The sequence below is a fragment of the Polychytrium aggregatum genome (genome assembly GCF_025602895.1).
Source record: "Polychytrium aggregatum strain JEL109 chromosome Unknown BJ171scaffold_22, whole genome shotgun sequence".
NCBI lineage: Eukaryota > Fungi > Chytridiomycota > Chytridiomycetes > Polychytriales > Polychytrium > Polychytrium aggregatum.
This window is the reverse complement of record NW_026516224.1, coordinates 510,177-533,946: the sequence shown is the minus strand read 5'-3', so window position 1 is coordinate 533,946 and position 23,770 is coordinate 510,177. Positions and strand designations below refer to the sequence as shown.

Here is a 23,770-nt window from a genome sequence, read left to right as displayed (position 1 = left end):
TCACCGCAACCGGACCACCCGCGCCGCGCCCCCCCGTATCTGGTGGGAACTTCGCACCCACGGCAATATAAATCGGCAGCATCGGCGGCCTCAACCCCATCCCATCACCGACCGCCTGTGCTTCCACATCTCCCCGGTCTTGAGACGAAACACCGATCTCAGTTATCCGCCCGCTCGCCATCATGGACTCCCCCACTCCCGCCGCCGTCGCTGCTGCTCCGTCCACCGCGGCTCCGTCCAAACCCGCCATTGCCGTTCCTGGTCCCGGCGGTCGCATCTATCAGAACTATGACATCAATCTTGAGGGTGCAAGAGAGCAGATCTCGGACATTGGTCTCGCTGTTGTCCCCAACGTCCTCAGCCCGGATGAGTGTGTCTCGCTGCGGGACGACACCTGGAGGGAGCTCAAGCGCATCACTCGCAGCCAGTTCGACTATGAGAACCCTAGCACTTGGCCGCAGTATCGCAGCAAGCTCAAGCCCCTCAGAGACATGCTGATGCACTGCGGCGATATTGGCCACATGCAGTCGCTGTGGGACGCCCGCCAGCACCCCAGTGTCGTCCAGGCGTTCGCCCGTCTGTGGTCCACCACCATGGACGATCTCATTTGTTCGTTCGATGGACTGTCGGCGCATCTGCCGCTTCCCAATGACGACAAGAAGATCGCCGCCGGGGCCTCGGGCACCCGAAAGAAGGGCCTTCACGTCGACCAGGGCCGCACCAAGGATGGCCTCCAGTGCATCCAGGGCCTGATCCCTCTGTACGATGTCCACTATGGCGACTCGTCGCTGCACCTCATCGAGGGCTCGCATCTCCACTACGACGACTACTTCAGGCGCTATCCCTTCCGCAACGACAGCGACTTTGTGTTTGTTAACCACCCCGAGTTCCACCTGAACCGCGGCTGCCGCGAGACCTTTGTCCAGGCCACCGCCGGCTCATTGATATTGTGGGACTCCCGTCTCGTCCACGAGGCCGGCTCGGTCCTGCCCCAGGCGCTGCGGGCGATGCCCAACAACCCTCGCATGGTCTTGTACATCTGCATGATACCGCGCGAGAAGGCCACGGAGGCAGATCTCCGGGGCCGCATCAACGCCTTCAAGGAACTTCAGACAACGTCGCACTACCCCGTTCCGCTCCAGGTTTTTAGCCCCATCCGCGGCTACAAGAACTTGAATCCGGTGCGACGACCGTTCTTGACGCCACTGGGCAGACGGCTCGTTGGATTCGAGAAGTGAGTCGACATCGAACAGGCGCGGGGGCAGAAGGGAGCGATTCGTGGGGGAGACAGGAGGGGGGGGGGACAAATCTCGAAACATTTGCTGGGATAAGTAGGATGAAAGCTTGCAATGGTTTGTGTGTCATCGTGGCTTGGTATGCGGCACAAAGTGGGGTTGTTGAGTGAAAGTGAGAATACGATATTCATTTTGGAAACAAGCAATTGGCTGTTTCGGAGAGGGAGTGGGGTATCATTTTGATCCAGAGAGTGTTCGGCAATCGCATTCCGCAGAGGGGATGGAATTGGGTATGAGGAAGGGTGATATTGGTGATGTTGGTTAGGTTGGTGGTTGCTTGGATCGTCGTGGTGTTCGGGTGAGAGTAAGAGTGAGTATTGGGGGGGGGTGCCCACCAACTCTGCGCTGATTTCGCCCGATGGACCAGACGATGTCTCGCTCGACTCGGCCCTCGGTGTTGAGCTTGAAGGTATTGAGTAATGGTCGGTCCCGGCGATGGCAGGTCGCTTGCCCTCTGCTTTCCTTTTGCGCCGGTACTCTGCTGCTCGCTCGCCGTTGTTCTTGGCAGCGAAAACGGTGGCGATCGAGAGCAGGTCGTCGGAGAGCTCCCTGGCAAAGCCGGCCTTCCCCCGCTCGCCCTCGAGAACCACGAGTTTCGTGCCAGCTTTGCGAAAGACGAACTCCAGGAGTTCTCGTTCAAAGCGACACAGCCGGCCGTGGTAGGTAACCACAACCTCCGAGACAGATCCTGCGTAGACGAGTTCCACAAAGATGTTGAAACCCTGCGCCCCCAGTTGAGGTCGGAATGGACGCACTTTTGAACGGATGCTGGCCAGGGCGAGGAGGATACTCTGCCCCGATTCAAGGTGGGCTCGTCCTCGTCGTTTCGTTTTATCAGCAAAGCCGGTGGAAATAAGACGGTGTCCAGAGTGGGCATGGGCCATATGGTGTCAGCCAGGCACACGGCCATTGACGAGAATGCGGGACTCGATTCCATGTTCGATTCATGCGGCAGTGCACGTGGCAGTGCAAAGAACAACGAGTCCAGCCAGCAAGCCATCGGATCGAGCCAGGCTTGTATGTGTGTGTGTGCCTTCGATGGCCAGTGCTTGGCTTGCCAGTGTTTGGCTTGCTTCGCCACTTCCCCCTCTGTCTCCTGTCCATCGCCATCACCCACTTGCCTCCATCCTGTCTCCGTCAACATGGCCAGCATGAACGAGCCTGCTTCAGCCACAGCATCATCTGCCACTCACCAAAGCCAAACTGAAGCCAGAACAACCTCGTCGATCCCCGATAACACCCAGCACTCACTCGAGCACAACCCAGACATCTTCACCATCATCTGCTGCAACGACAGCTTCCAGCTCGCACTCGACCACAGCACCATCAAGGCCCTGCTTCGAGTGTGCAAACGAGTCCGTCCTCTCCTGAGCTCCAAGGTGCCTTGTTTCCACACCTGGTGCCAGAAGTCAAGACTGTGTCATCCAGATGGACAGCTAAAGTTCGGCCTCACACCAAGCGACCAGATCGCCATCTCGCTGCACTCCGACGATCCAGGCACAGCCGACCGATCCTGGCTTGAAGATCTAGCCGATCAGGGCAACGCCGCAGCCTCGTACTTCCTGGCACGGATCCTCCAAGCTGAACAAGCTTGCAAGCCAAAAATTAGCTGGCCCAACAGAGAAAGATTCAATTCGAAATCTTCCGGCCTCTGGAGAGCGCAGCTCACGCCGGCCATCAAATAGCCCTGTTCCACTTGGCTGAATGCTATCGCAACGGAGTTGGAGTCGATCGAAACTATACCAAAGCTTCCCAGTTGTATCGTAGTCTTGCAGAACGCGGAATACCTCAGGCTCAAGTCGCCCTCGGAAGTTGCTACGAGAGCGGCGAAGGTGTCGAACAAGACTACGACTCAGCTATCGAGTGGTACTCAACGGCTGCTGACCAAGGATATGACAACATTCGCCTCCACATTGCATTCCTTCGTGGCTGTCTCGTTCATCGGCCATGGTGTCGAACAGAACGATGTCGATGCCCTTGACCACTGGCAGGAAGTCAGCACCCAGTCCACCGATCCGATCATCAAACCCATTGCCACGCATATGGTCGGATGGATGCACTACCTCGGCCGGGGTACCCAGCTCGACAAGCAGGAAGGCATCAAGATCATACGAGAGAACGAATCGGACGAGTTCAAGCTCGGGGAAGCGGAGTGCTGGACTGGTGGCTGGACTCCCTCCGAGTCACCTGTCGCCCACAAGTTCTTCGAATTGTGCCAGCTGGGATTGGAACATGACTGGCTCTGCAGTCATCTTATGGCTGTATGTCTGCTCCATGGATTCGGCACCACTCGGGATCGGATAGAGGCAGTTAGCATCATTGAGCAGCTCGCCAACAAAGGTCACAGCGACAGCCAGTACTGTATCGGTAGATGTTACTGGGAAGGCGCGGGGGTGTCGAGGGACTTCAAGAAGGCCTTCGAGTGGTACAGCAAGTCGGCCAACCGAGGCAATTCGTATGGGCAGTGGGAGATAGGCAAGTGCTACTACTGGGGACACGGAGTCACCAAGAACCACAAAAAGGCAGTTGAGTGGTATCGCAAGTCTGCCAAGCATGGCAATCGATACGGACAATACTACCTCGGCATCCGATACCTTTACGGCGAAGGTGTCCCCAGGAACATCGACACCGCCGTCTTCTGGTTCCGCAAGTCTGCCGATCAGGGTCTCGATTGGGCCATAAACAGACTCAGCGAACTCGGCAAGTGGCCCTGATCTCCGAATCCTCCAAGTTCTACTCCCAGTGATCCAAGTCACAATTATGAGTTGATATGCGCCCAAGCAAACTGCACTGCCTTCATCCGTCCCAGCCACCAGAGTCCCACAGTATATTCGACAGTAAATACATCCATGACTTCCACAAAGCAAAACAGTGCTGTTCCATATGAATCGCTGATGTTGATCGACCAACAGAAGCATCCGATGATTCGGCAAACTACACTCTACACTCGACACTCGGCATCGATCCTGGCTCTGCAGCCATTGATGTGGAGATACTCAGTGCCACCCAGATCGCCATCGCAACATGGCACTGTTGAATGCAGGCAGCAAGTCGATCAGCCTCTCCTATACCGAGACGTCCATTGTGGTTGTTTCCGTCGATCTCCACTATTCAGGAGTTCTGAGAGCGTAATTATCCAATTACACCCGCAATCGTCGATATCCACTTTACCGACTGGACATCAGATCCAGAACCTCACCCACAAGGCTAGAGGTGCCGCCGACAAGCCGGTAAAGCATGGAATGAGTCTGGGTCGATACTCGGCCAAGACGGTGGCGAAGGCGTTCAAGACCTTCGTTCGACCCATGCTCGAGTATGGACTGACCCTCGAAGTGCTCACGAAGCAGCAAGCCGTGATACTCAAACGAGCACAGATGCACTGTCTGACCCGACTCTTCAGAGTGGTGCGGAACACATCCTACGGAGCGATGCACCTCGGATGCGGCCTCATCACCCTGCCCAACCGCCCCAGCAGCTGATCGTGCTGAAAGAACAGCGCCAGCCGGACTACCCGATGAAGGAGCTGTTCAGGAACGGCTACTACCAGCTCACAGGACTACCAGTCAAGCTGCAGATTCACATCGATGACGCGCAAGGCTTCGACAGGTCAAAGGAACTGACTTTGGCCCGCATCAGGATGACGACCATGTCGGGACTGTGGGCCGAGCGAGGGCCCAAGAGATCGATACTATCACAACATGATGGTAAGATGGACCCTTGGTGCCTTTCCTGGACACCCAGATGAAGCAGAGCGAGAGGCCAGGGATGACGGCTCTCATCTCCCCCAAGCTGCCCGTTTGGTTGATCACTGCCTCCCTTCCCTTCATCATGTACTGCTAGGACCAACCAGCCCTTGAAAGGTTTGTCTGAAATACAAAATAAAAAACAAGCTTGTCCACTATCAACATCCGACCGAGGCAGCACCACGCCTCTGATCTGGGAGAATACTCTCGTAACTCAACACCAGCTGGGCGAATCGCTCCCAAGCACAATCGATGTCGCCTCTGTCACTCATGAGCTGGCCAGTCACACGCCCGATTGCTGTGCCAGTTGCGTGTTCAACAGCCGCGCAGCCAATACAGCGGGACGTGTGTCCTTCGCGATTCGGCGGATGCGGCGGCTTGTGATGCTCTTGGTGAGCCGCACAACTCCCCAATGGTGCGCGGCGTGGCAGTGCGTTGCTTGCACCACAAACGACGCCATGCAATTCTGTCCCACGAATGCCAGCCAGCTTCTGGGATATTGACCCCATCGCCACCCCTGTTCTTGCCGTCGATTTCGCCCTCTTCCCAACCACCCAGGGGGCAGCCCTCTTTGGCCGGTCTCTGCCCGTCTCCGCCTGCTTCCCCAAGTCCATCGGCTCGTCTCCACCAGCACCAGAACCATGTCCGAGCCAGCCATTCTCTTCTCCTACAACACGAACCAACCCACCTGGCAGATCCAGAGCCCCTGTCTGCCCCTCAACATGCTCTCCGCGGTTATCGGCCAGCGCCTCTCCCAGCACGAGCTGCAGAATCGCCTCGACGTCTTGACGCAAAACCTTACTGCCAAGAACAACGTCTTCCTCTTTGCCATCATGTGCCTCGGCTTTGGATCCTTCCTCGGCGGCATCATCTGGATCATTGCTGCAGGCGCCAACTTTGGATTTGGCCTGCCGCCTCCGTTCATGATCATGTTTCCAGGCATCATAGTGGCAATGATCGCGGGCAGCATCCGGCAGTTGTTTTTCTCTCGAAGTCTTGGGAGGATTGACAGCCAGCTGCCTGGACTGCTGCAGCAATTCAATCAAGTTGATATCCCCAAGGGTCTCCTGTGGGATCAGCACTCGACCAACGAGATTATTGAGACACACTACCAGAACGGCCGCAGGGTCAGTTCCGCCACTTCCAAAAAGACCTGGGTGGTGTCCCTCACCGTCCTGAAGCATCCTGGCGTATGAGATGACAGCTTGTACCAGCCTTTGATTGCCGGGGATGACAGTCCAGGGTCCGTGTCTGAATACAGAGCCGTTTGCCAGGCTGGTGTGAGTCCATACAATACCCTGGGACATTGGCGGGTTGGGGTATACGGAGGGGCTGGAGAGGTGAGGCGACCCTTGGCCAACACAAAAGCAGGCAGTTCCCCTCGGTTTGCCTGCCGAGCTCCTCATCGTTTCCTGCTCGACAATCGCCAGCCATGCTGACCACAACCAGCAACCAGCTCTATTCCTGCCCTGCCCACGGCACCGACCACGACCTGTTCCTTTCATACCAAGCCCAGACCGATGCCGACACTGTCCAGGCTTTGAAGGAGGTGCTCACCTCGGTCGCCCTCCGTCGATATGGCAAACCCCTCTCCGTCTTCCACGATGTCGACTGCCTCAACAATCCCAGCGACCCTCAAGCCGGTTCTATCAGTGCCCTCCCCACCAGCAAGGCCGTCTTCCTCCTCCTCAGCAAAGCCTCGATGGACATGATGAAGGACAAGGCCCTCTCCAGCCAAGAGGACAATGTAGTCCTTGAAATCAGGACCGCCCTCGACCTCAAGGATGCCAAACGCTCTCTCCCTGTCCTTCCCCTCGGTATCGCCACCAAGGAGACCAAAGATGGCATCGATGTCTTCACTCCCTTCCTGCCCTATATGGTGTCCCTCCCCGACGACCCTGCCCTTGCCCCCCTCAAGCAGATCCTCGGCAGAGTGAACCAGATCCAGTCCTTTGGCTTCCGTCCCGACCAGATGCACAAGCGAGTCTACCGCCTCCTCAACCTCGTCCATCCCATCCCACCCAACATGGATCTCATTACGGTCATCCATCGCAAATACTTTTGCGACTCCAAGTTCCGATTCGATCCCGCCCACCTCGACACTCTGCTCAAGCAACTCACCCTGACTGGCCGCGCTGTCATCTCCGGCATGGGTGGCATGGGCAAGTCTGTCCTCGCCATCCAGATCCTGTTCTTCATGATGGGCATTCTGAATGCGAGCAACAAGGACGACCTCCTCGCCATCAAAGCCGAGACCATCGGCATCAAGCCGCAGTACCGCCAGGTCTTCTGGCTCAACTGCTCGACTGAGTCGACCGCCATCGATGGGTTGTGCGAAATGTTTGATGGTGCAGTTGAACCTGACGAGATCAAGGAGTATGCCTCGAGGTTCCTCGCCAACACCCACGGCTATCTCCTGGTGCTCGACAATGTCGACGACATCGGTGTGGTCGACTCTGTGTTTGAGCACTCCAAGTCGGTCGGGTTCAGCGGCGATGTGGTGGTGACGACCCGGCTGGCCTCGCTGCCTCCTGGTGCATTCGTCAGTGCTCTCGAGACCAAGGCACCGAGCTTCCAGCACGATCTGCTCCGTCTCGGCAACTGGGACGACAAAACCACACTCGACTATATCATGTCGTCGTCGCCAATGATTGTCCAGCGACTTGTGTCAGACGAGGCCAAGAAGTCCCTCGACAACATCGTGGCCAAGATCAGTGGATATCCACTCGTCATCCAGACATTCATGACGTTTGCCGAGAACTACGACACTCCCCTGTTGGTGCTCGAGGCCACGTTTGCAGGAGCATTGGAGCTGCAGGATGGCGAGGACGACACGCGGTCGTCGCTCAAGGTGATTGTGGATCTGTCGCTGGACTCGCTGATGAAGCGAGGAGATGAGGGCATCGAGGCAGCCAGGCTGTTCGGTGCCCTCAGTTTGGTTGCGCCGACCAACATCCAGTTTGAGTTGATCAAAGCGATCGCCGTGAAGCTAAGGGCAAGAACCACGGCCACGTTTATCCTTGAAGAAGATGCTGAAGATGCCAACATCCAAGATATATTGGCGGATATACATGATGAGAGTGAAAGGCTTCGTACACTGGAAAACGCGATAGCAAGCATGATTGAAGGCGATATTGATGGTGAGTTGCACGTAGGTCTCGAAGAGCAGTTGATGGTGTCAATGTATGGAACTAACCTTCAATCACTCCACAGTCGCCGATTTGATCAAGATGATGGTCCAGAGCGGTCTTCTTCGAAGCGGAACCGAGGGACAGTACTCGACACACTCACTCACCCAGCAAGTTGCTCGAGAATATGTCCAAGCACACGAGGTGTTGGATGTCGAAATGATCGAGGATGGTACGGGTGAAGTCCTCCTCGAACTTATCGATATAACGGACTCGAAGGCACAGTTATTGAGCGAGCACCTCGATCAGTACGCCCAAAAAGCAGTGCCGCAAGTGTACACCAAAGAACTGCATTACCTGATCGATTCCCATGTTGCTCTATTGGCCCACGAGAAGCCTTTTTACACCAAGGCAATGGAGACGTACAAGAGGGTATTAGAGCGGATTGTGGCCTTCTATGGCACCCGCGAGCACCTCGAAGTGGCCAAGGCGTTGAATAACATGGGTGCAGTGTCAAGATCACAAGGACGTCTAGATGATGCACTTGCTTTCTACCAAGAATCCCTCGACATGAAGGTCAAGGTCTACGGCACTCGCGAGCATCCCGGTGTTGCTCAGACGCTTAACAATCTGGGCTTGGTAGCCAGCGACCAAGGGCGCCTGGACGAGGCACTGACCTTCTACCAAGAATCTCTTGATATTAAGGTCAAGGTCTATGGTACACGCGAGCATCCCGATGTTGCCTCGATCCTCAACAATATGGGCAATTTGGCTTGTGACAAGGGTTACTTGGACGAAGCCCTCACGTTCTTCCAAGAAGGTTTGGATATCACCACCAAGATCTATGGTTCCCGCGAGCACCCCGATGCCGCCCAGGTCCTCAACAATATGGGCTTGGTGGCCGTTGACCAAGGGCGCCTGGACGATGCATTCGCTTTCTTCCAAGAATCTCTTGATATCAAGATCAAAATCTACGGCACTCTCGAACACCCCGATATTGCTCAGACACTCAACAATATGGGTATGGTAGCCAGCGACCAAGGACGCCTGGACGAGGCTCTGGCCTATTACCAAGAATCACTTAATATTAAGGTCAAGGTTTATGGTACCCGCGAGCATCCCGTCGTTGCTACGACACTTGGAAACATGGGGAATGTTGCATTTAAGCACGAGCACCTAGAAGAGGCGCTTGTTTTCTTCCAAGAAGCATTGGCGATTTGGAACAAGACTATTAAGAACACCGAGCATATTCACGTCAAAACGGTGATGTCCAACATCGAGATCATCAAGAACAGAATTCGCGAGCACTCCCAGCTCCGTCAACTCTAACCACGCAGAAGGCGTCAACCACAGCTTGTCTTTGCATGAAATGCCATCATTTCCTTATTTTGAGGCACCGATATGACAACTGGCCAGGTGAATGCAATTGCCGAGCCCCTTGAGGGAGTCGATTGAAGATGAATGCTGATTAGGGCACACTGCCTGGTGTCGGATCGAGGGAGGATGGTCTTGGTCGTGCTCATCATCTGCGGCTGCAGGACGAGAATCGATGAGTGAATGTTGATAATGGCGTTGTCGAGTCATCGGATGTTGCTGTCGATCGATATGAGCGATGGATATGGGACAGCATTATTTGAATATGAGATCTATTGGGTTTCTTGGATGCCAAATACAACACCACTCGGCAAATATCGATTGATTGTAACCACTTTTCTGATCCACTCTTTGGTATCACAGTGTCTGGAATGGGTGTTTGCCGCGCGGTTGCTCGGACTACGGCTCGGTGATGATGATATGGCAGTTGGGAATGATCGATGATCAGGGCCACATGTCGAGTTCGCTGAGTCTGTTTATGGCCCAATCGAGGCCCTGATCGGCAGACTTGCGGAACCAGAAAACGGCGGTGTCGATGTTCCTGGGGACACCTTCGCCGTAAAGGTATCGGATGCCGAGGTAGTATTGTCCGTATCGATTGCCATGCTTGGCAGACTTGCGATACCACTCAACTGCCTTTTTGTGGTTCTTGGTGACTCCGTGTCCCCAGTAGTAGCACTTGCCTATCTCCCACTGCCCATACGAATTGCCTCGGTTGGCCGACTTGCTGTACCACTCGAAGGCCTTCTTGAAGTCCCTCGACACCCCCGCGCCTTCCCAGTAACATCTACCGATACAGTACTGGCTGTCGCTGTGACCTTTGTTGGCGAGCTGCTCAATGATGCTAACTGCCTCTATCCGATCCCGAGTGGTGCCGAATCCATGGAGCAGACATACAGCCATAAGATGACTGCAGAGCCAGTCATGTTCCAATCCCAGCTGGCACAATTCGAAGAACTTGTGGGCGACAGGTGACTCGGAGGGAGTCCAGCCACCAGTCCAGCACTCCGCTTCCCCGAGCTTGAACTCGTCCGATTCGTTCTCTCGTATGATCTTGATGCCTTCCTGCTTGTCGAGCTGGGTACCCCGGCCGAGGTAGTGCATCCATCCGACCATATGCGTGGCAATGGGTTTGATGATCGGATCGGTGGACTGGGTGCTGACTTCCTGCCAGTGGTCAAGGGCATCGACATCGTTCTGTTCGACACCATGGCCGATGAACGAGACAGCCACGAAGGAATGCAATGTGGAGGCGAATGTTGTCATATCCTTGGTCAGCAGCCGTTGAGTACCACTCGATAGCTGAGTCGTAGTCTTGTTCGACACCTTCGCCGCTCTCGTAGCAACTTCCGAGGGCGACTTGAGCCTGAGGTATTCCGCGTTCTGCAAGACTACGATACAACTGGGAAGCTTTGGTATAGTTTCGATCGACTCCAACTCCGTTGCGATAGCATTCAGCCAAGTGGAACAGGGCTATTTGATGGCCGGCGTGAGCTGCGCTCTCCAGAGGCCGGAAGATTTCGAATTGAATCTTTCTCTGTTGGGCCAGCTAATTTTTGGCTTGCAAGCTTGTTCAGCTTGGAGGATCCGTGCCAGGAAGTACGAGGCTGCGGCGTTGCCCTGATCGGCTAGATCTTCAAGCCAGGATCGGTCGGCTGTGCCTGGATCGTCGGAGTGCAGCGAGATGGCGATCTGGTCGCTTGGTGTGAGGCCGAACTTTAGCTGTCCATCTGGATGACACAGTCTTGACTTCTGGCACCAGGTGTGGAAACAAGGCACCTTGGAGCTCAGGAGAGGACGGACTCGTTTGCACACTCGAAGCAGGGCCTTGATGGTGCTGTGGTCGAGTGCGAGCTGGAAGCTGTCGTTGCAGCAGATGATGGTGAAGATGTCTGGGTTGTGCTCGAGTGAGTGCTGGGTGTTATCGGGGATCGACGAGGTTGTTCTGGCTTCAGTTTGGCTTTGGTGAGTGGCAGATGATGCTGTGGCTGAAGCAGGCTCGTTCATGCTGGCCATGTTGACGGAGACAGGATGGAGGCAAGTGGGTGATGGCGATGGACAGGAGACAGAGGGGGAAGTGGCGAAGCAAGCCAAACACTGGCAAGCCAAGCACTGGCCATCGAAGGCACACACACACATACAAGCCTGGCTCGATCCGATGGCTTGCTGGCTGGACTCGTTGTTCTTTGCACTGCCACGTGCACTGCCGCATGAATCGAACATGGAATCGAGTCCCGCATTCTCGTCAATGGCCGTGTGCCTGGCTGACACCATATGGCCCATGCCCACTCTGGCCTAGCCCTGCATCTTAGTGCCCATGATGTCGTCGATCGGCTCGGTGATAATGATTTCTCGCACTTCTGAACAACGAACCACCATCTCCATCGATGCCACCTGTTCATTTCCCCCCCCCCATACTCTAATCCACCTCAGCCCTACCCACGCAACTCATGGATCGCTTTCAGCCGATACCCCGACCGGTAAGCAGCATTCTCGGTGCTCGTGCCTTTCAGCTGCGTTGGTATAGTGTGAATCGAGGAAGGGCGTCCATGTGCATTTGTCTCAGGTCTGCAAAATGTGACACAAAGCCAACAAGGACCTTTAGCTCAGCGGTAGAGCAATCGACTGCAGATCGATAGGTCCCCGGTTCAATCCCGGGAGGGTCCTCGCTGCCCGGTTAGCTCAATGGTAGAGCGTGGGACTTTTAATCCCAAGGCTAGGGGTTCGAGTCCCCTATCGGGCGCCATATCGAATTTGCTATTTTGCTTCTGCCTCCCACATATGAACCATTTTGCCGCTCACTTTCATTTTTGAACTGGCTGCACTCGGATCGTGTCTCCAGTCTCTTTGCCCTGACGTATCTCGTCGACACTCGAGGTCTCCATCCTCCTCTCTGGCGCATTTGTCGTGTATTGTGACTGACCTTCCAGGCTGCGAGGGCTTTGACAACCAGGGACCATCCCAAACCCCGCTCACGACATAAACTTGCGCTTCTTGACAGCCTTGCCATCCTCCTCGGCAGTGCTCTTTTTGGCCTTCTTCTTGCGCTTGGTTGCCGCGATGGCATCTAGCACATCCACCATGGCCTTGTCTTTCTTGTCCTTCTTGCCTGGAGCTCCAGTAGCAGCTGGCGCCGTCTCATCCTCCCCACTGCTGTCCGGGGCATCGTCGATCTCCATGCGCTGAAACGATAAGTCGTCGCGACAGTCAGTCAACTTGGGTCCGAGGACAAGTGACCCGACTAGAAAGCATTGTCGACCGCTTGGTTGTGGGACACTGGAGCCTTACCGCAGAACCGCTGGCTGCTTTGCCCTTCTTCCTAAAGATTTGATCAATTTCATGGGTCACGTTCTGGAGCTGCCCTTCGGTTCCATCCGTGTCCAACCGAAGCTGGAGCCAGAGACATTCGTGGTTAGCCGTCCATTTCCATGTCCATTCCACACGATGTTTCCTCAGCGGCAACCGCTCCGCTCGCCTGCAAAGCTGCGCCATCGCTTACGTCAATGCCGGTGTTGTTATCTGTCTTGCGTTTCCCCTTCTCTTTCTTTGGCTTAGCTGCAGCTGCAGGCTCAGAGGCCGAGTATCCCAGCAGCTCCATTGTGCCCTTGTATCGTCCAGCCTCCTGCTCGGCAACCTGGATGAAAATTGGTCGAGTAATCGACCGCAATCAATGATAGGTCCAATCTGAGACGTCAACGCCAACGATGCTTTCACTCAGGCAAGGGGCAGGTCTGCCGTGGCCCAATATCAAAGTCACTCACCTGAACCTGGGCCACGTTGCTCGCACCGGGGGCTTTCTTCTGGAAGGCTTTGTCCTCGAAAAAGTCCTTCATCAGATCCTTCTTGCGCTCGACCCCCTCCTGCCGCTCAGCCCACTCCTCTTGGTCCTTTTTGTACCGGTCGATTTTGCAGTTCCGGAGGACAAACTTGCCATGGAAGTTGTCGGCAAGGGTCTTTTCGTGAAACAGCAGCTCCTCGGCAATTTTTTTCTGTTGCAGCATCCGGTACATGTGTCAGCAAGTTGGATCATCGATGAGGGAGGACCGCTGTCGTCTCATCGAGTGTCTGTGATTGAGCGTCTTGGGAACATTCAGCTGTAGCCTCGGCTTACCTTGAGGTTGATGTCCGAAACAAGCCAGATCTTGTCGATGATCCGGCTGCCGTACTTGTCCTTGGCGATCTCTCCGTACTTGCCCTCGAGCGCAAAAATGAGCTTGCGCTTGACTTTGATCGACACCATTGCGCCAGCAAAGACCATGTCGAGCACGCGACTGGCTATCGGATCGAACATCCACTTGAAAATCTCGTCGGTCGGCACGGCCAGCAAACTTTGTTGGTTGATGAACGCAAGGGCGGCAAGGGACCGAGCCAGGTCAGGGCGCAATTTCCCACAGTGTGGAGGCGTCGAGCAGCACTTGGGGAATGTGTGGGGTTTACCTATCAATCACAATCTTGTTGTGTTCCTCGGGGAACTCCAGCAGCTTTTGGAGGAATAGGGCACCTTGGATCTGATACTTGCGCGGGGTACTCGGATCGGCAAAGGCCTACAAGTGAACAAGACAGATCGCCGTGATCAGCCTCGCTGACGACACGAGATGAAATCGACGAGTGGAGCCTCCGTGTTGGCAGAGCGACGCGTGACCTGGGCAGGTGTCGGCCAACTTACCGGATATCGGAGCATATGAAGCAAGAGGGGCACAAACTGCTTCCGCTGGTCTGTAGTTTTGCAGTCGAATGCGGAGGTTATCGCCTGAGGCGGTTTGGTGGTGTGATAGAACATGTCAGACGCCCGAAATGCTGTAACAGCAATGCTCCACCCGTGCTGGCTGCACCTCCTAGCAACGCGCGAGTGACATGAGTCCGGCAGTCATTCGCAACATTGGGCCCATAGCCGAATTCCGCAACTGTGCCAAGCATACCTTGATGATTTCCTTGTATCCGCTGTTCTGACTCACACAGCTCTCCAACAGCTTAACGACCACGCCGCTTCGGTTGCCAACTGGTGATATGCACAGACGCGTTAGAGCAGCTGTCTCAGTTCGCGCAAAGCTCGGCCGAGGATACTCGCTTACATATCAGCCGGTCAAAGCTGCCTAGCAGCTCGTCCAATAAACTCTCAAGTTGGGCTGTATTCTTGACGCTGGATATCAGCTGCTGAACGACAAAGTTTGCCAGCGGATCTTTGGATAGCTCCTCAACTGATCCTCGGAAATATGTCGAGTAGAGATGCTGGTAGACCTCCACGCTGGCAACCTGCAACATGTTTGACGGCAGTGAGCACGGGGTAGGAACAAATCGCTAGTTTCGACACTATCACATCAATTTCGATGGAGCAGCTCAGTCACAGAACAATCCATGGCAGTCGAAAGCCAAAGTACCTTCAAAATTTTTTCCATCAGATGCGATCCGATTTGGTGCCGAATGAGGTCCTCGACAAACTGCACCTTGTCCCCACGCGGAGTAGCTGTCGGATATCGCAGATGATGTGACGTCAGAGCAGATGATGTGACGTCAGAGCAGATGATATGATGTCAGAGCAAACGATCGAGACGGCCGTTCACCACAGCGGACCCAGATCGCTGGGCGATATCGGTAGACCATACGCGGCGACCCGTGATGGTTTTTCAGACCCCAACGCTGATTCTTACAGTCTCCGTAGCCGAGCAGTCTGCCGATGAGCTTCTCCGAGACACCGTCAACGGAGATGAGCAGCTGCAATGCCATCATGCACGGGGTATCACAAGGAGAGGGGTTACAAAACATTCCTAGGAGCAAGCCCGTGGCTCCCACCTATCGAGAGATGGCATAGAAACAGTGGTCTGCTTCTGCGCTTTCCCCAACTCCCCGACGATTTGGCTGCTGGAGCATACCTGGAGAACCGGGTTGGCGACTGGATGGACAGCAAGCTCCTGCAGCTCCTTCTCGGGCAAGCTGTCGGCCACATGCTCACTAATATCCTTGAGCTTGTCGTAAAATTCTCGTGGAACGACTCGTTGGCGAGCTTGGTGTTGGGGCTTTAAGAGCAAACCCGCACAGCAAGGTCAGTACGTCAGCACTGCACTCGGCTGAAATATGCCCAAAGACTTGCTCAGCTGTCATGTCGGTGCCGTTGCCCAAGCATACAAATTAGTCAAAGTGTGGCTTACTCGCTCGCTCCAAGCATTATTGTGTCGCTGATTGTATTTCTTGGACTTGTTACTGCGTAGCTCTGCCTCGTTGTCCACCAGTGCCTCGCCCGACAGGAGATTCAGCAGCGCTCGGATCAGGTGGGATCCAAAAGGATCCGTCATCAAAGCCACCCAGTCGCCTTGTAGTTGCTGTCAAGCGCAGTGATTGTCAGTGAGTCAACAACCAGAAAAACACAGATGCACTGGCGGGGAACGATGGCGGCGAGGGAACATGCGGTGTCACTCCCGAAATTGGGCGCATTGTCAAAACAACATACCTCACACAGACCGATAAAGAACTCCTTCATCGTAGGGAGCTCTCCTACGTCTGCGTCTCCAACTGGCTGAACAGTCGACTTGCCGGTGGCCTGGATGATGCAGAGTGTTAACGCAGCCTCGGCCTGGATGTCCGGCAGAGTTGATGGGACACACAATTTCATATTCCCACCTCGCGTTCGACAATGTCAGAGCCAAGGTACATCAAAGTTTGGACAACATGGGAGGCAAACCGATGCCGAAGTAGCAGTGTAAATCTGGATCAAACAACACTGGTCAGGATGGCGTTCTGATGATGATGCACACTGAGGAGCGCTACACGATTCGTCCCTGACTAGGGGCACGTGCACATACTGTCCGTTGAGCCGGTCGGCAAAGAGTCGAATCTGGAAATCGTTCGAGGCCCGCAACAGCTTCTCCAGAATTCGAGATGTATCTGGATCCGTCGCCAGCATCAGCTCCTTGCCCTCGACTTCCTTGTAAATATTTTGGATCATCAACGCTCGGTCTGGGATAGGGGGGAGACGATAGAGAACTTGGTCATTGTTTGCTTCACCAGAGTCGCATGGTAGCTTCATGGATCGGACGAGCAGATTCGCATCCCCACCTTCCTCGCTGTCCTCCATTTCTTCGGACTGGAGCATCTTTTCAACGTGGTTGAAATACTCGGCCACTTCGACGGGCAGGCCACCAAAGATTGCGTATTCTGGCGTGAAGCGACTTCCGCGATTCTTTTTATCACCCTCGGGGCGGCCGTGCTCGGCAGTGTCGTGGCTAATCTCCTGGCGATAGTCCTGACTCTGCTCGTGGTTGAAGGAAGGCGCTTTCATGAAGGGCTTAGCATCGGAGGAGCCGCCCTTCCCTCCATGCCGGTAAGCCGGCTGCTCCTCGTATGCTTGCTCCTTATATTCTTCGTGGTACACTTCTTGCTCCCCAGGCTGCTCGGCATAGGAGCCCGCATGGCCAGTCGAGTAGTTGCCTCTGTCGCTGGTGCGTTCTCGGAAGCGCCCGGGATCGGTGCTTCTGGGTGCCTCATGGCGAGGCATCTGGATCTGCTTCTCCTTCTCCTTGGCTTGCTTTCCACCGCGCTTGCCTCTCCTCTTCTTTGCGACAGCCTCAGCCCCGGCGCTGGCTGCATGTGTCGGCTGCGATGCCTGTTGCTGGGGAGCAGGGCTCGGCTTTGCGGGGGTTGCTGGGATCTTGGCCTCGAGTGCGGCCTGCTTCTTCAGCTTGGCGGCCTTTCCACCTCGCTTTCCTCTCCTCTTTTCTTCAGTCATGGGCGGTAGCTGGCGACTTTGGAATGCTCGGCCCTCGCTGCTGGCGGGGTTGAATGGGCTGGAATGGGCTGGATGGGCTGGATGGGCTCGATGCCCTTGGGGCCGCACCAGCAGAGGCGACAAAAAAACGAGACAATTCAAGCTCCGCAATGAATTAATTGCGGCCGGCCACCGGCAAGCCACAACCCAGCCAGCCGCGGTCTGGTCATCCAGCCGGGACGGATCTTTGGCCAGGGTGAGCACACCATCAATTTTGGTTCAATACCGCTCGCAAGCTATAGCAGCATGCCGATATATCCTCAGGATTCGGGTAGCCATCAATATCTACGCCGTAGAAATCGCGAGAAGGAGCCAGCGACATCACTCTGGTCTCTTGGTCAGATCGCTGCGATCAGCTTGGCACAAGAAAGCAGCCGATCGCAGTTTATTCACATGTGATTGCGTCATCGTTAGGACGGCTGCCGCTGTCGCCACTACGACTTTGATGTGAAGTTCCACACGGAGCATGAGATGCTCGGCATTGGGTAGCGCTATAGCGGCTCGGACGAATGATCTTGCCAGCCGCTAATCGTAGAGATGAACGAGTCCATAGGCCAGAGTCCAGAAGAGGAGATAGCTGAACAGGCTTCCGCTCACTTCTTCCAGCCACACCTGGGTGCGAGAGGTGAAGTAAATCTTGTGATCCCACCCAGCCTTGGTCAGGATAATGAGCGCCGTCGTCACAACCGAGCACACCAGGTAGAAGAGGAATCCGGAGAGTCCTTGCAGGCCCAGGATACCGGCTGCGATGCCAGCAAAGGCGGCAAGCGACGAGCGCACGTAGATCAGGTACTGGGTGTTGTTGCGGATGTTCCTCGGCGAGAAGGCCTCGGAGAGCTTGAATTCCTTTGCCTGCGACGGTGCTGCTTGCATTGTGGCCGGGTCTGTTCGATTAGGGGACACGAGGGTCTGGGCTCGGCGAGGTTGTTCGCTGGCTTTGGTTGGCGACTGCGGTGAGGGCGCTTGTATCTCGGGGCGAAGCCAGGAAGGAGGGGAATCGTCAACGGCGCTGTCCCGGTGCAGAGGAATTGGTGCCCTGGCGTGAAGGGAGCGGATGTCGTGGTGGGTGACGAGATGAACGACGAACACAGATCTCCCTTCCAAATGCGTCGCTCGCGCCTTCTCATGGCCACCTCCGCGAAACCCAGCAACACTCCTGGCCGGCCAGACGGCAGCATTGATTGCAGCATCGATTGCAGCCGAGACAGAGACAGAGACAGCCTGCCGCATGATAGTCCCGCGACAGCCCACAGCGACCGCACATGCCACTGGATGATATTGACGTGATAGCGCATCCGGGACGAACGGGACGCTCTGTTTCCGAGACCGGATGATGACTCTCCGGTCTCATCTCTTGCGGCACGAACTATATTTTCGGGTTCACACTGGCAAGCCTTGGCTCATCACAAAGTGAGCGACTTGTCGCATCGGGTACCGTTGGTATGATGCTTGGCGACTCACTGCCTCCAGTATTGGGCCCACTGCGAGGAAGTGTATGGTTAGATGGGTTCAGCCAAAGAGACTGCCGCTCCGGCTTGAGTCCAGAGGCGGGGCCATCCCATGCCGCAAGACACTTGCCTGATGAATTCTCTCAATGACCTGTGGGAAGAGCGCGCTGACACTCTCCTGAATCAGGCCTTGGAAGTACTGCATGGCCTCGTCTTCGGTCAGATCCAAGCGGAACTTTTCTTGAACCTTGTTGTGATCGCATCGGAGCGCAATGTTGCGACGGTCGGTACAGTTAGGAACGGAAATCATGGCATTCCGCTGCGAACAAGGGCGTTAACAGCCTCTCGCACATTCGGTACCTTCATCACAGCTTTGTCGGGCTCGATGGCAATGTCAGGGATGTTGGCATTGACCATGAGCGAAAACAGGTTCAGGATCAAACTGGCCGACTTGCGGAGACTGTTGAATGCCGTGAAGCAGTAGCTCTGGAACTTTTGATAGTGCGGCGACGTTGCTCCGCCCATGGCCTCAACCATTTCCTTGCAGAGCTTCATCGGCGGCGGGAACGGCTTGGGATCGCGTCCAAGGATGAAGCCAAAGTCGACGTGGAAGAGATTTCCTGCGTTCCAACATGTACATAAGCACGCATCAACCAGAACGGCAGCTACAGGATCCGCCATGTGCCATCCAGCGTGCGTGCAATGCAGTCTTCATACGGGGTACAGAGGGATGAGGACAGGCCCCTTACCAGTTCCAGTCAAGAGCAGATTATCGAGGTGGCGGTCTCCCACTCCAAGTAGATAGGTGATTACACAGTAGCCAGCTATATTACAACACACCGCCAGACATGTCAGTAAACCGACGATTCCCATATTTGCCGTGCTATGTTGCTTACCGCAGCTCTTGATATACGTGTCCATGACTTGGGGAGGGAGGCCCATGGTATTGATGGAACCGCCCGTTGGGTTTTGCTCACGCAGGAAGGTGATCAGGTTGTTGTTGTGCTCGGCAAGCACCGTCGCCAGAGGCAGCGAGGATATAAACTGCACCATGCCTGTTCCACGGAATCGGTAGCAATCAGCGATGAGCCGGGGGGTGCCGTTGCTTCATCAGTGCCAAAAAAAACCAGCGAACTGAATGCCGCGACCGCTTGCACCTCGGCCTCGCTGCTTTCTACATCCTTGCCAGGCACAGATGCCAGCGACGTATACCATGGTCCGATCCAGTGGCCAGCACTTTGTATGGCGTCAGCTTGAGATCCAAGTTCTCTTTGCGCAGCAGCTTGTCCATCAGGGTGATGATCTGGACGACAAGTTGGTCCTGCCTCAGATCATCGCCTGTCTTGAACATAACCTATGCAGGGGCACCAGTCATGAGTCTGACCAAGTTGATCGTCCCGGATACGAGCATGCTACTTACAGGATACTCAGATCCGTCCAGACAGGTAAAGGTCAGCCGGAGCGGAGCCAGGGCACTCTTGAACACCCCGGCCTTTTCTGCTCAGGGAAATCGCGGTTAGTCTGCTGCCGCAGATGATGCCAGTTTGGTGAGGGTTGTATGGCTGGCCGTACCTGGGATGATGCCCGTGATCTCAACACTGGCGTCAAGCGGGAGCGGCATTGGCGGGAAAGACAAGAGTCCATTTTTGGGATCTGCGATGAAATTGATGAGCTTCTCGATCTGACATCAAGGTTATTGGGTGGGATTAGTATTGCCTCAAAGGCACCATCGAGCTTCGCTCTCGGCATCAGATCTGCGAGCTTCCCCGGCCGATCCAATACACACCTTCTTTGTGCGTGCCTCTCGAAGATTTCGGACTTCCCGAGAGAGCTTGTGGAGCACCGCAATCAACTCTCCTTGCCGCTTTAGGACATTGCGTCTGTTGGCGCCATCGGGCATCTTGCAAAAGTCAGAAGCGTTAGCATCGACAACAACAGCCTCGAACGGATATGTGTACTATGGTTACCGAGCCTGTGCTGTGCGCGGGATCATAGAGATAGGGCGTAGCTTCCAGCGACCGCATCTATCCCAAGCACTGGGGATCTGCCGGTTGCTGTAGTGACCGCTGGCGTACCTCGGTCATCGTGGACATGTAGTGAAAGGCAATTTTTCCGTACATCTTGCCGTAGGTCTTACATTCGCACTCGACCATGAGATACCTGTGGCAGTCCGCAGACGCTCAGCAAGCCCGTCTAACGATCCGACTCTCACGGTTCGAAATGCGCTCAGTGTCGGCAACTCGCTGTCTACCAGTGGAAGCTGCTGCCCAGCAGTGGATTCTTGATGGAGCGATCAATCAAAAACTCTGCGAGAGGAGACTCGAGCTTTGCCTTGCGATTCAGCTGCCCGTCGAACTTGAGAGCTTGCACAAGTTGCAATAGATAAACTTGCAACTCCTGTCGTATCGGGTTGGATGCACTGTGTCAAGACGGCCCAAGCCACGCCCTGATCTGGACCAGCAAACCCACCTCATCGTCTGCCTTGTGGAGCTGCATGACCGCATAGTGCCGAACTTTGGTGTCCTCAAATGCGGGCCCAAGAAGCTCAAGGGCGTCTTCGATATCGATGTCGACCCAGCCATGCAGGAGCTCTGTGGCTTGCTTGACCTCGACAGGATCGGACCAAGCAACACATTTGAGAAACTTTGTCAGAGCCTGTCGAGCACCGGTGCAGGCAAAGATATGGATGTGTCAGCGACTATCGGCAACTGTCAGTGATGCAGAATCGCGGACCGAGTCGGGATCACGCTCAGCGAGCAGCCTTACCTTCTTGTCCTTTGTTAGATAGAACCGGAACTTCCACAGCAAATCCTTCTCTTCGGTCGAAAGCGCTTGGGTCGGCGGATACCTGAGCACTCGCTGCGACAAGGATGGCAGGGAGACACATTGCACAAGACAGAGTCCATGTTGTGCTCTCGCGTTAGACGCACGCTCGGACAACATTGCATGTTCTGTTGTCCCGAACCGACCGCGCAGTCGGCTGAATCGGCAACGCTCAGTCCACAGACAGTCGGAGAGTCCCCATATCACTGCATCGCCTCAATGTGTCTGTGTGATGCATGGCCATCATCGAGCTGTACCTGCAGATCGTCTCTAAGCTTCGCATTCGGTTTCAGGTCGCGATCGAGTGGTCCATTGCGATGGCTTCGAACAAGCCGGCGGTGCTTGTCTTCGACGGGATTATCGCGGAACATTTCCGGGTCGTATATACCGGGAGAATCGGTCTCGCCCCTGGGGAAAATGCTGGGCGGAAGGCTGTATTGCTGAATCAAATTCGAGGAGAGGCGCATCAGTTTCTACCGTGCACCACTCTGAGCGGCTGCATGGCTGCCTACCTTTTCGTTGGACACCACCGGAAAGTCAAAGAGTGGAAACTCAACATAGAGATAGTTGTTTTTCGAGCTCATTGTCTCCTTCTGCAATATCAGAGTCGTATCGTTTAGTTTCGAGCCAACTGTGTGAGGGAGGGCTTTCGTTGGCTGTGCAAGCCGAGTCTCCAGGCATACTAACGCTGTTGACTTTCTCGATCTCGCGAAAGGCTAGATGATCGAGCCACTGGGATTTCGGCAGGTCGCCCTGTTCGTACTTTCGCATCAGCTGAGAGAAATAGGCCAGCGAGGTCCACAGAAAAGACAACACGAAATAGAGTGAATCAGTCAAGAGTCGGATACCATGGGACTGAACAGATATGTGGCGACCTTTGGTTTGTTGCCCACCGTTTCGAGACGATCCATGGGTGTCGATTTATCGTCCAGCTTGCATGGTGTCAATGTATTGACCAGACCGTCTCCTTCGACACCGGGGAACAGATAGAGCTTGTGTCTTCCTTTCTTGAGCACGCTATTCGGCGCAGCGACCAACAGTTAGCCACAAGGCCACGCCGGACCAACGGCTCGACCAGACGGCCGTTCCAGAGGCAAGAGATGCAGGTAGCCACCGGCTGCGAGCATGCTCTTGGGAGCAACGATGATGGGCACTTACTGGCTGTCTTCGAATAGAGGAACGGTAGACCCGCCGATGGGTCGTGCTTTCTTTGTCGTATGGATGGCCCAGACGGTAAAGGACAACGCCGAGCTCAGGGGCAAATCCCGATATTTCACTGGGATGACGAGCCACTCGTTCCATCTTGCTCGCCAAGGCATTTGAGGATTTGTGGGTGAGGGACAATTGCAGGCTACAAACCGGGAATTCCGTTCAAGGCCGTCGCCGTCACCATCGCCCAACCGATGCGAGCTGAGGGTCTGCACTCACGATTGGGAGCTCTGGTATCGGGTCCGCATGGGCATGGAGAGCGGCTTGTTGTCGGCAAAGAGCTGCAAGGTGACATAGGTATCGCTGCAGAGAGGCATCGGGTCAGGCCGAGGAGAGCATCATCAGCAGTCGACCAGGCTCGCTGCGAATGTCTGGCACAGTATCCAGACCAGCCAAACGCACGCTGGCGGCATACCTTGGCGACAATTCTGGACACAGCCTCAGGTATGGGTCGCTGATGACCAGCGACGGCTCAGCGCCGGTCAGCGAGCCTTGGAAGAAGCATCTGCAAGCCAGGGCAAGGAAACAGCGGTAGGCTCTCTGGTGAGATTAGAGCCCAGTGATTCCGGGCTTGGGTGCAGGCCGGATGCCCCGAGGCCACCCAGAGGAATGGATTGGTGGGCTGACGAGCAAGCACATCGATATTTGGTGCGGGTAATGGCGACCAGACATACACTTTGACACGGAGGTAGAGCGAGAGATCGCCCACGAGGCAATAGGAAAAGTCCTTGAGCTGGTTGCTGTTGCGTTCCTCCATCTGAGAGGTATTGGACTGGCGAGCGAGCGAGCGAGCGGATGAGCGGGCGGCCAGATGGCCAGACGGACACAGGGGAGATGGAGGCAGAGGCGCCAGAGCAGGGCTGGCCGCCTGGCTGGAATCATGATCGCGGATGACCTGCGTGCTGGCGATGCCCGGCCGATGTATCGACCGATACAGCCCAAGGTGATAGCCGGTAAGGCAGCAATGGAGGCGATCGGGAGTGGCTGATAT

The 23,770-nt window shown here is 55.3% G+C and overlaps 7 protein-coding genes and 2 non-coding genes across 9 annotated transcripts; 5 read left to right on the top strand and 4 right to left on the bottom strand.

The window, feature by feature from the left end:
• The first annotated feature begins 114 nt into the window (after positions 1-114).
• On the top strand, positions 115-1,266 carry BJ171DRAFT_508596 (uncharacterized protein). The gene has a single exon (XM_053111312.1). The coding sequence runs from the start codon at positions 183-185 to the stop codon at positions 1,236-1,238; it is 1,056 nt and encodes a 351-aa protein (XP_052965972.1). The 5' UTR covers positions 115-182; the 3' UTR covers positions 1,239-1,266.
• Positions 1,267-5,440: 4,174 nt separating this feature from the next.
• On the top strand, positions 5,441-6,326 carry BJ171DRAFT_508592 (uncharacterized protein). Its single transcript, XM_053111311.1, has one exon. The coding sequence runs from the start codon at positions 5,451-5,453 to the stop codon at positions 6,045-6,047; it is 597 nt and encodes a 198-aa protein (XP_052965971.1). The 5' UTR covers positions 5,441-5,450; the 3' UTR covers positions 6,048-6,326.
• Positions 6,327-6,439: 113 nt separating this feature from the next.
• BJ171DRAFT_134481 (uncharacterized protein) lies at positions 6,440-9,579 on the top strand. Its single transcript, XM_053105660.1, has 2 exons — positions 6,440-8,178; positions 8,252-9,579. The coding sequence occupies exons 1-2, from the start codon at positions 6,471-6,473 to the stop codon at positions 9,493-9,495; spliced, it is 2,952 nt and encodes a 983-aa protein (XP_052965970.1). The 5' UTR covers positions 6,440-6,470; the 3' UTR covers positions 9,496-9,579.
• Positions 9,580-9,984: 405 nt separating this feature from the next.
• BJ171DRAFT_424904 (uncharacterized protein) lies at positions 9,985-11,068 on the bottom strand (the record flags this gene model as incomplete). Its single annotated transcript, XM_053107690.1, has 2 exons — positions 9,985-10,515; positions 10,763-11,068. Coding segments are annotated over 2 exons (837 nt in total), but the record flags the coding sequence as incomplete, so codon positions are not given.
• Positions 11,069-12,135: 1,067 nt separating this feature from the next.
• BJ171DRAFT_t138 lies at positions 12,136-12,207 on the top strand. The gene has a single exon. It is a non-coding gene; the product is annotated as a tRNA-Cys (tRNA).
• Positions 12,208-12,211: 4 nt separating this feature from the next.
• Positions 12,212-12,283, top strand: BJ171DRAFT_t139. The gene has a single exon. It is a non-coding gene; the product is annotated as a tRNA-Lys (tRNA).
• Positions 12,284-12,692: 409 nt separating this feature from the next.
• On the bottom strand, positions 12,693-17,362 carry BJ171DRAFT_134469 (armadillo-type protein). The gene is made up of 17 exons (XM_053105659.1): positions 16,591-17,362; positions 16,338-16,491; positions 16,156-16,240; positions 15,986-16,075; positions 15,687-15,857; positions 15,411-15,554; positions 15,189-15,252; positions 14,919-15,004; positions 14,613-14,793; positions 14,460-14,539; positions 14,207-14,290; positions 13,978-14,084; positions 13,652-13,868; positions 13,302-13,529; positions 13,040-13,174; positions 12,829-12,902; positions 12,693-12,722 (listed from the first exon to the last, which is right to left on the bottom strand). The coding sequence occupies exons 1-16, from the start codon at positions 17,258-17,260 to the stop codon at positions 12,885-12,887; spliced, it is 2,514 nt and encodes an 837-aa protein (XP_052965968.1). The 5' UTR covers positions 17,261-17,362; the 3' UTR covers positions 12,693-12,722; positions 12,829-12,884.
• Positions 17,363-17,631: 269 nt separating this feature from the next.
• BJ171DRAFT_508559 (Rab5-interacting protein-domain-containing protein) lies at positions 17,632-18,380 on the bottom strand. Its single transcript, XM_053111310.1, has one exon. It carries the CDS (start codon positions 18,170-18,172, stop codon positions 17,825-17,827), a length of 348 nt encoding a protein of 115 aa, XP_052965967.1. The 5' UTR covers positions 18,173-18,380; the 3' UTR covers positions 17,632-17,824.
• Positions 18,381-18,566: 186 nt separating this feature from the next.
• BJ171DRAFT_508558 (kinase-like domain-containing protein) lies at positions 18,567-23,621 on the bottom strand. The gene is made up of 21 exons (XM_053111309.1): positions 23,454-23,621; positions 23,195-23,284; positions 22,999-23,082; positions 22,729-22,872; positions 22,464-22,587; positions 22,258-22,344; positions 22,083-22,163; positions 21,828-22,010; positions 21,514-21,606; positions 21,217-21,402; positions 20,999-21,144; positions 20,823-20,907; positions 20,534-20,647; positions 20,320-20,428; positions 20,168-20,244; positions 19,960-20,101; positions 19,644-19,802; positions 19,497-19,571; positions 19,108-19,367; positions 18,878-18,994; positions 18,567-18,780 (listed from the first exon to the last, which is right to left on the bottom strand). Exons 1-21 carry the CDS (start codon positions 23,534-23,536, stop codon positions 18,757-18,759), a joined length of 2,463 nt encoding a protein of 820 aa, XP_052965966.1. The 5' UTR covers positions 23,537-23,621; the 3' UTR covers positions 18,567-18,756.
• Positions 23,622-23,770: the final 149 nt, after the last annotated feature.

Coding starts and splice junctions, on each gene's coding strand:
- BJ171DRAFT_508596 (XM_053111312.1), top strand. CDS start 183: ATGGACTCCCCCACTCCCGCCGCCGTCGCTGCTGCTCCGTCCACCGCG.
- BJ171DRAFT_508592 (XM_053111311.1), top strand. CDS start 5,451: ATGGTGCGCGGCGTGGCAGTGCGTTGCTTGCACCACAAACGACGCCAT.
- BJ171DRAFT_134481 (XM_053105660.1), top strand. CDS start 6,471: ATGCTGACCACAACCAGCAACCAGCTCTATTCCTGCCCTGCCCACGGC. Junction 8,179..8,251: donor GATTGAAGGCGATATTGATG/GTGAGTTGCACG, acceptor ATCACTCCACAG/TCGCCGATTTGATCAAGATG.
- BJ171DRAFT_134469 (XM_053105659.1), bottom strand. CDS start 17,260: ATGACTGAAGAAAAGAGGAGAGGAAAGCGAGGTGGAAAGGCCGCCAAG. Junction 14,540..14,612: donor CAGCTTTGACCGGCTGATAT/GTAAGCGAGTAT, acceptor GCATATCACCAG/TTGGCAACCGAAGCGGCGTG. Junction 13,530..13,651: donor TTTCGGACATCAACCTCAAG/GTAAGCCGAGGC, acceptor ATGCTGCAACAG/AAAAAAATTGCCGAGGAGCT.
- BJ171DRAFT_508559 (XM_053111310.1), bottom strand. CDS start 18,172: ATGCAAGCAGCACCGTCGCAGGCAAAGGAATTCAAGCTCTCCGAGGCC.
- BJ171DRAFT_508558 (XM_053111309.1), bottom strand. CDS start 23,536: ATGGAGGAACGCAACAGCAACCAGCTCAAGGACTTTTCCTATTGCCTC. Junction 22,011..22,082: donor CGGTGGTGTCCAACGAAAAG/GTAGGCAGCCAT, acceptor AATTTGATTCAG/CAATACAGCCTTCCGCCCAG. Junction 21,145..21,216: donor TCCACAAGGCAGACGATGAG/GTGGGTTTGCTG, acceptor CCGATACGACAG/GAGTTGCAAGTTTATCTATT.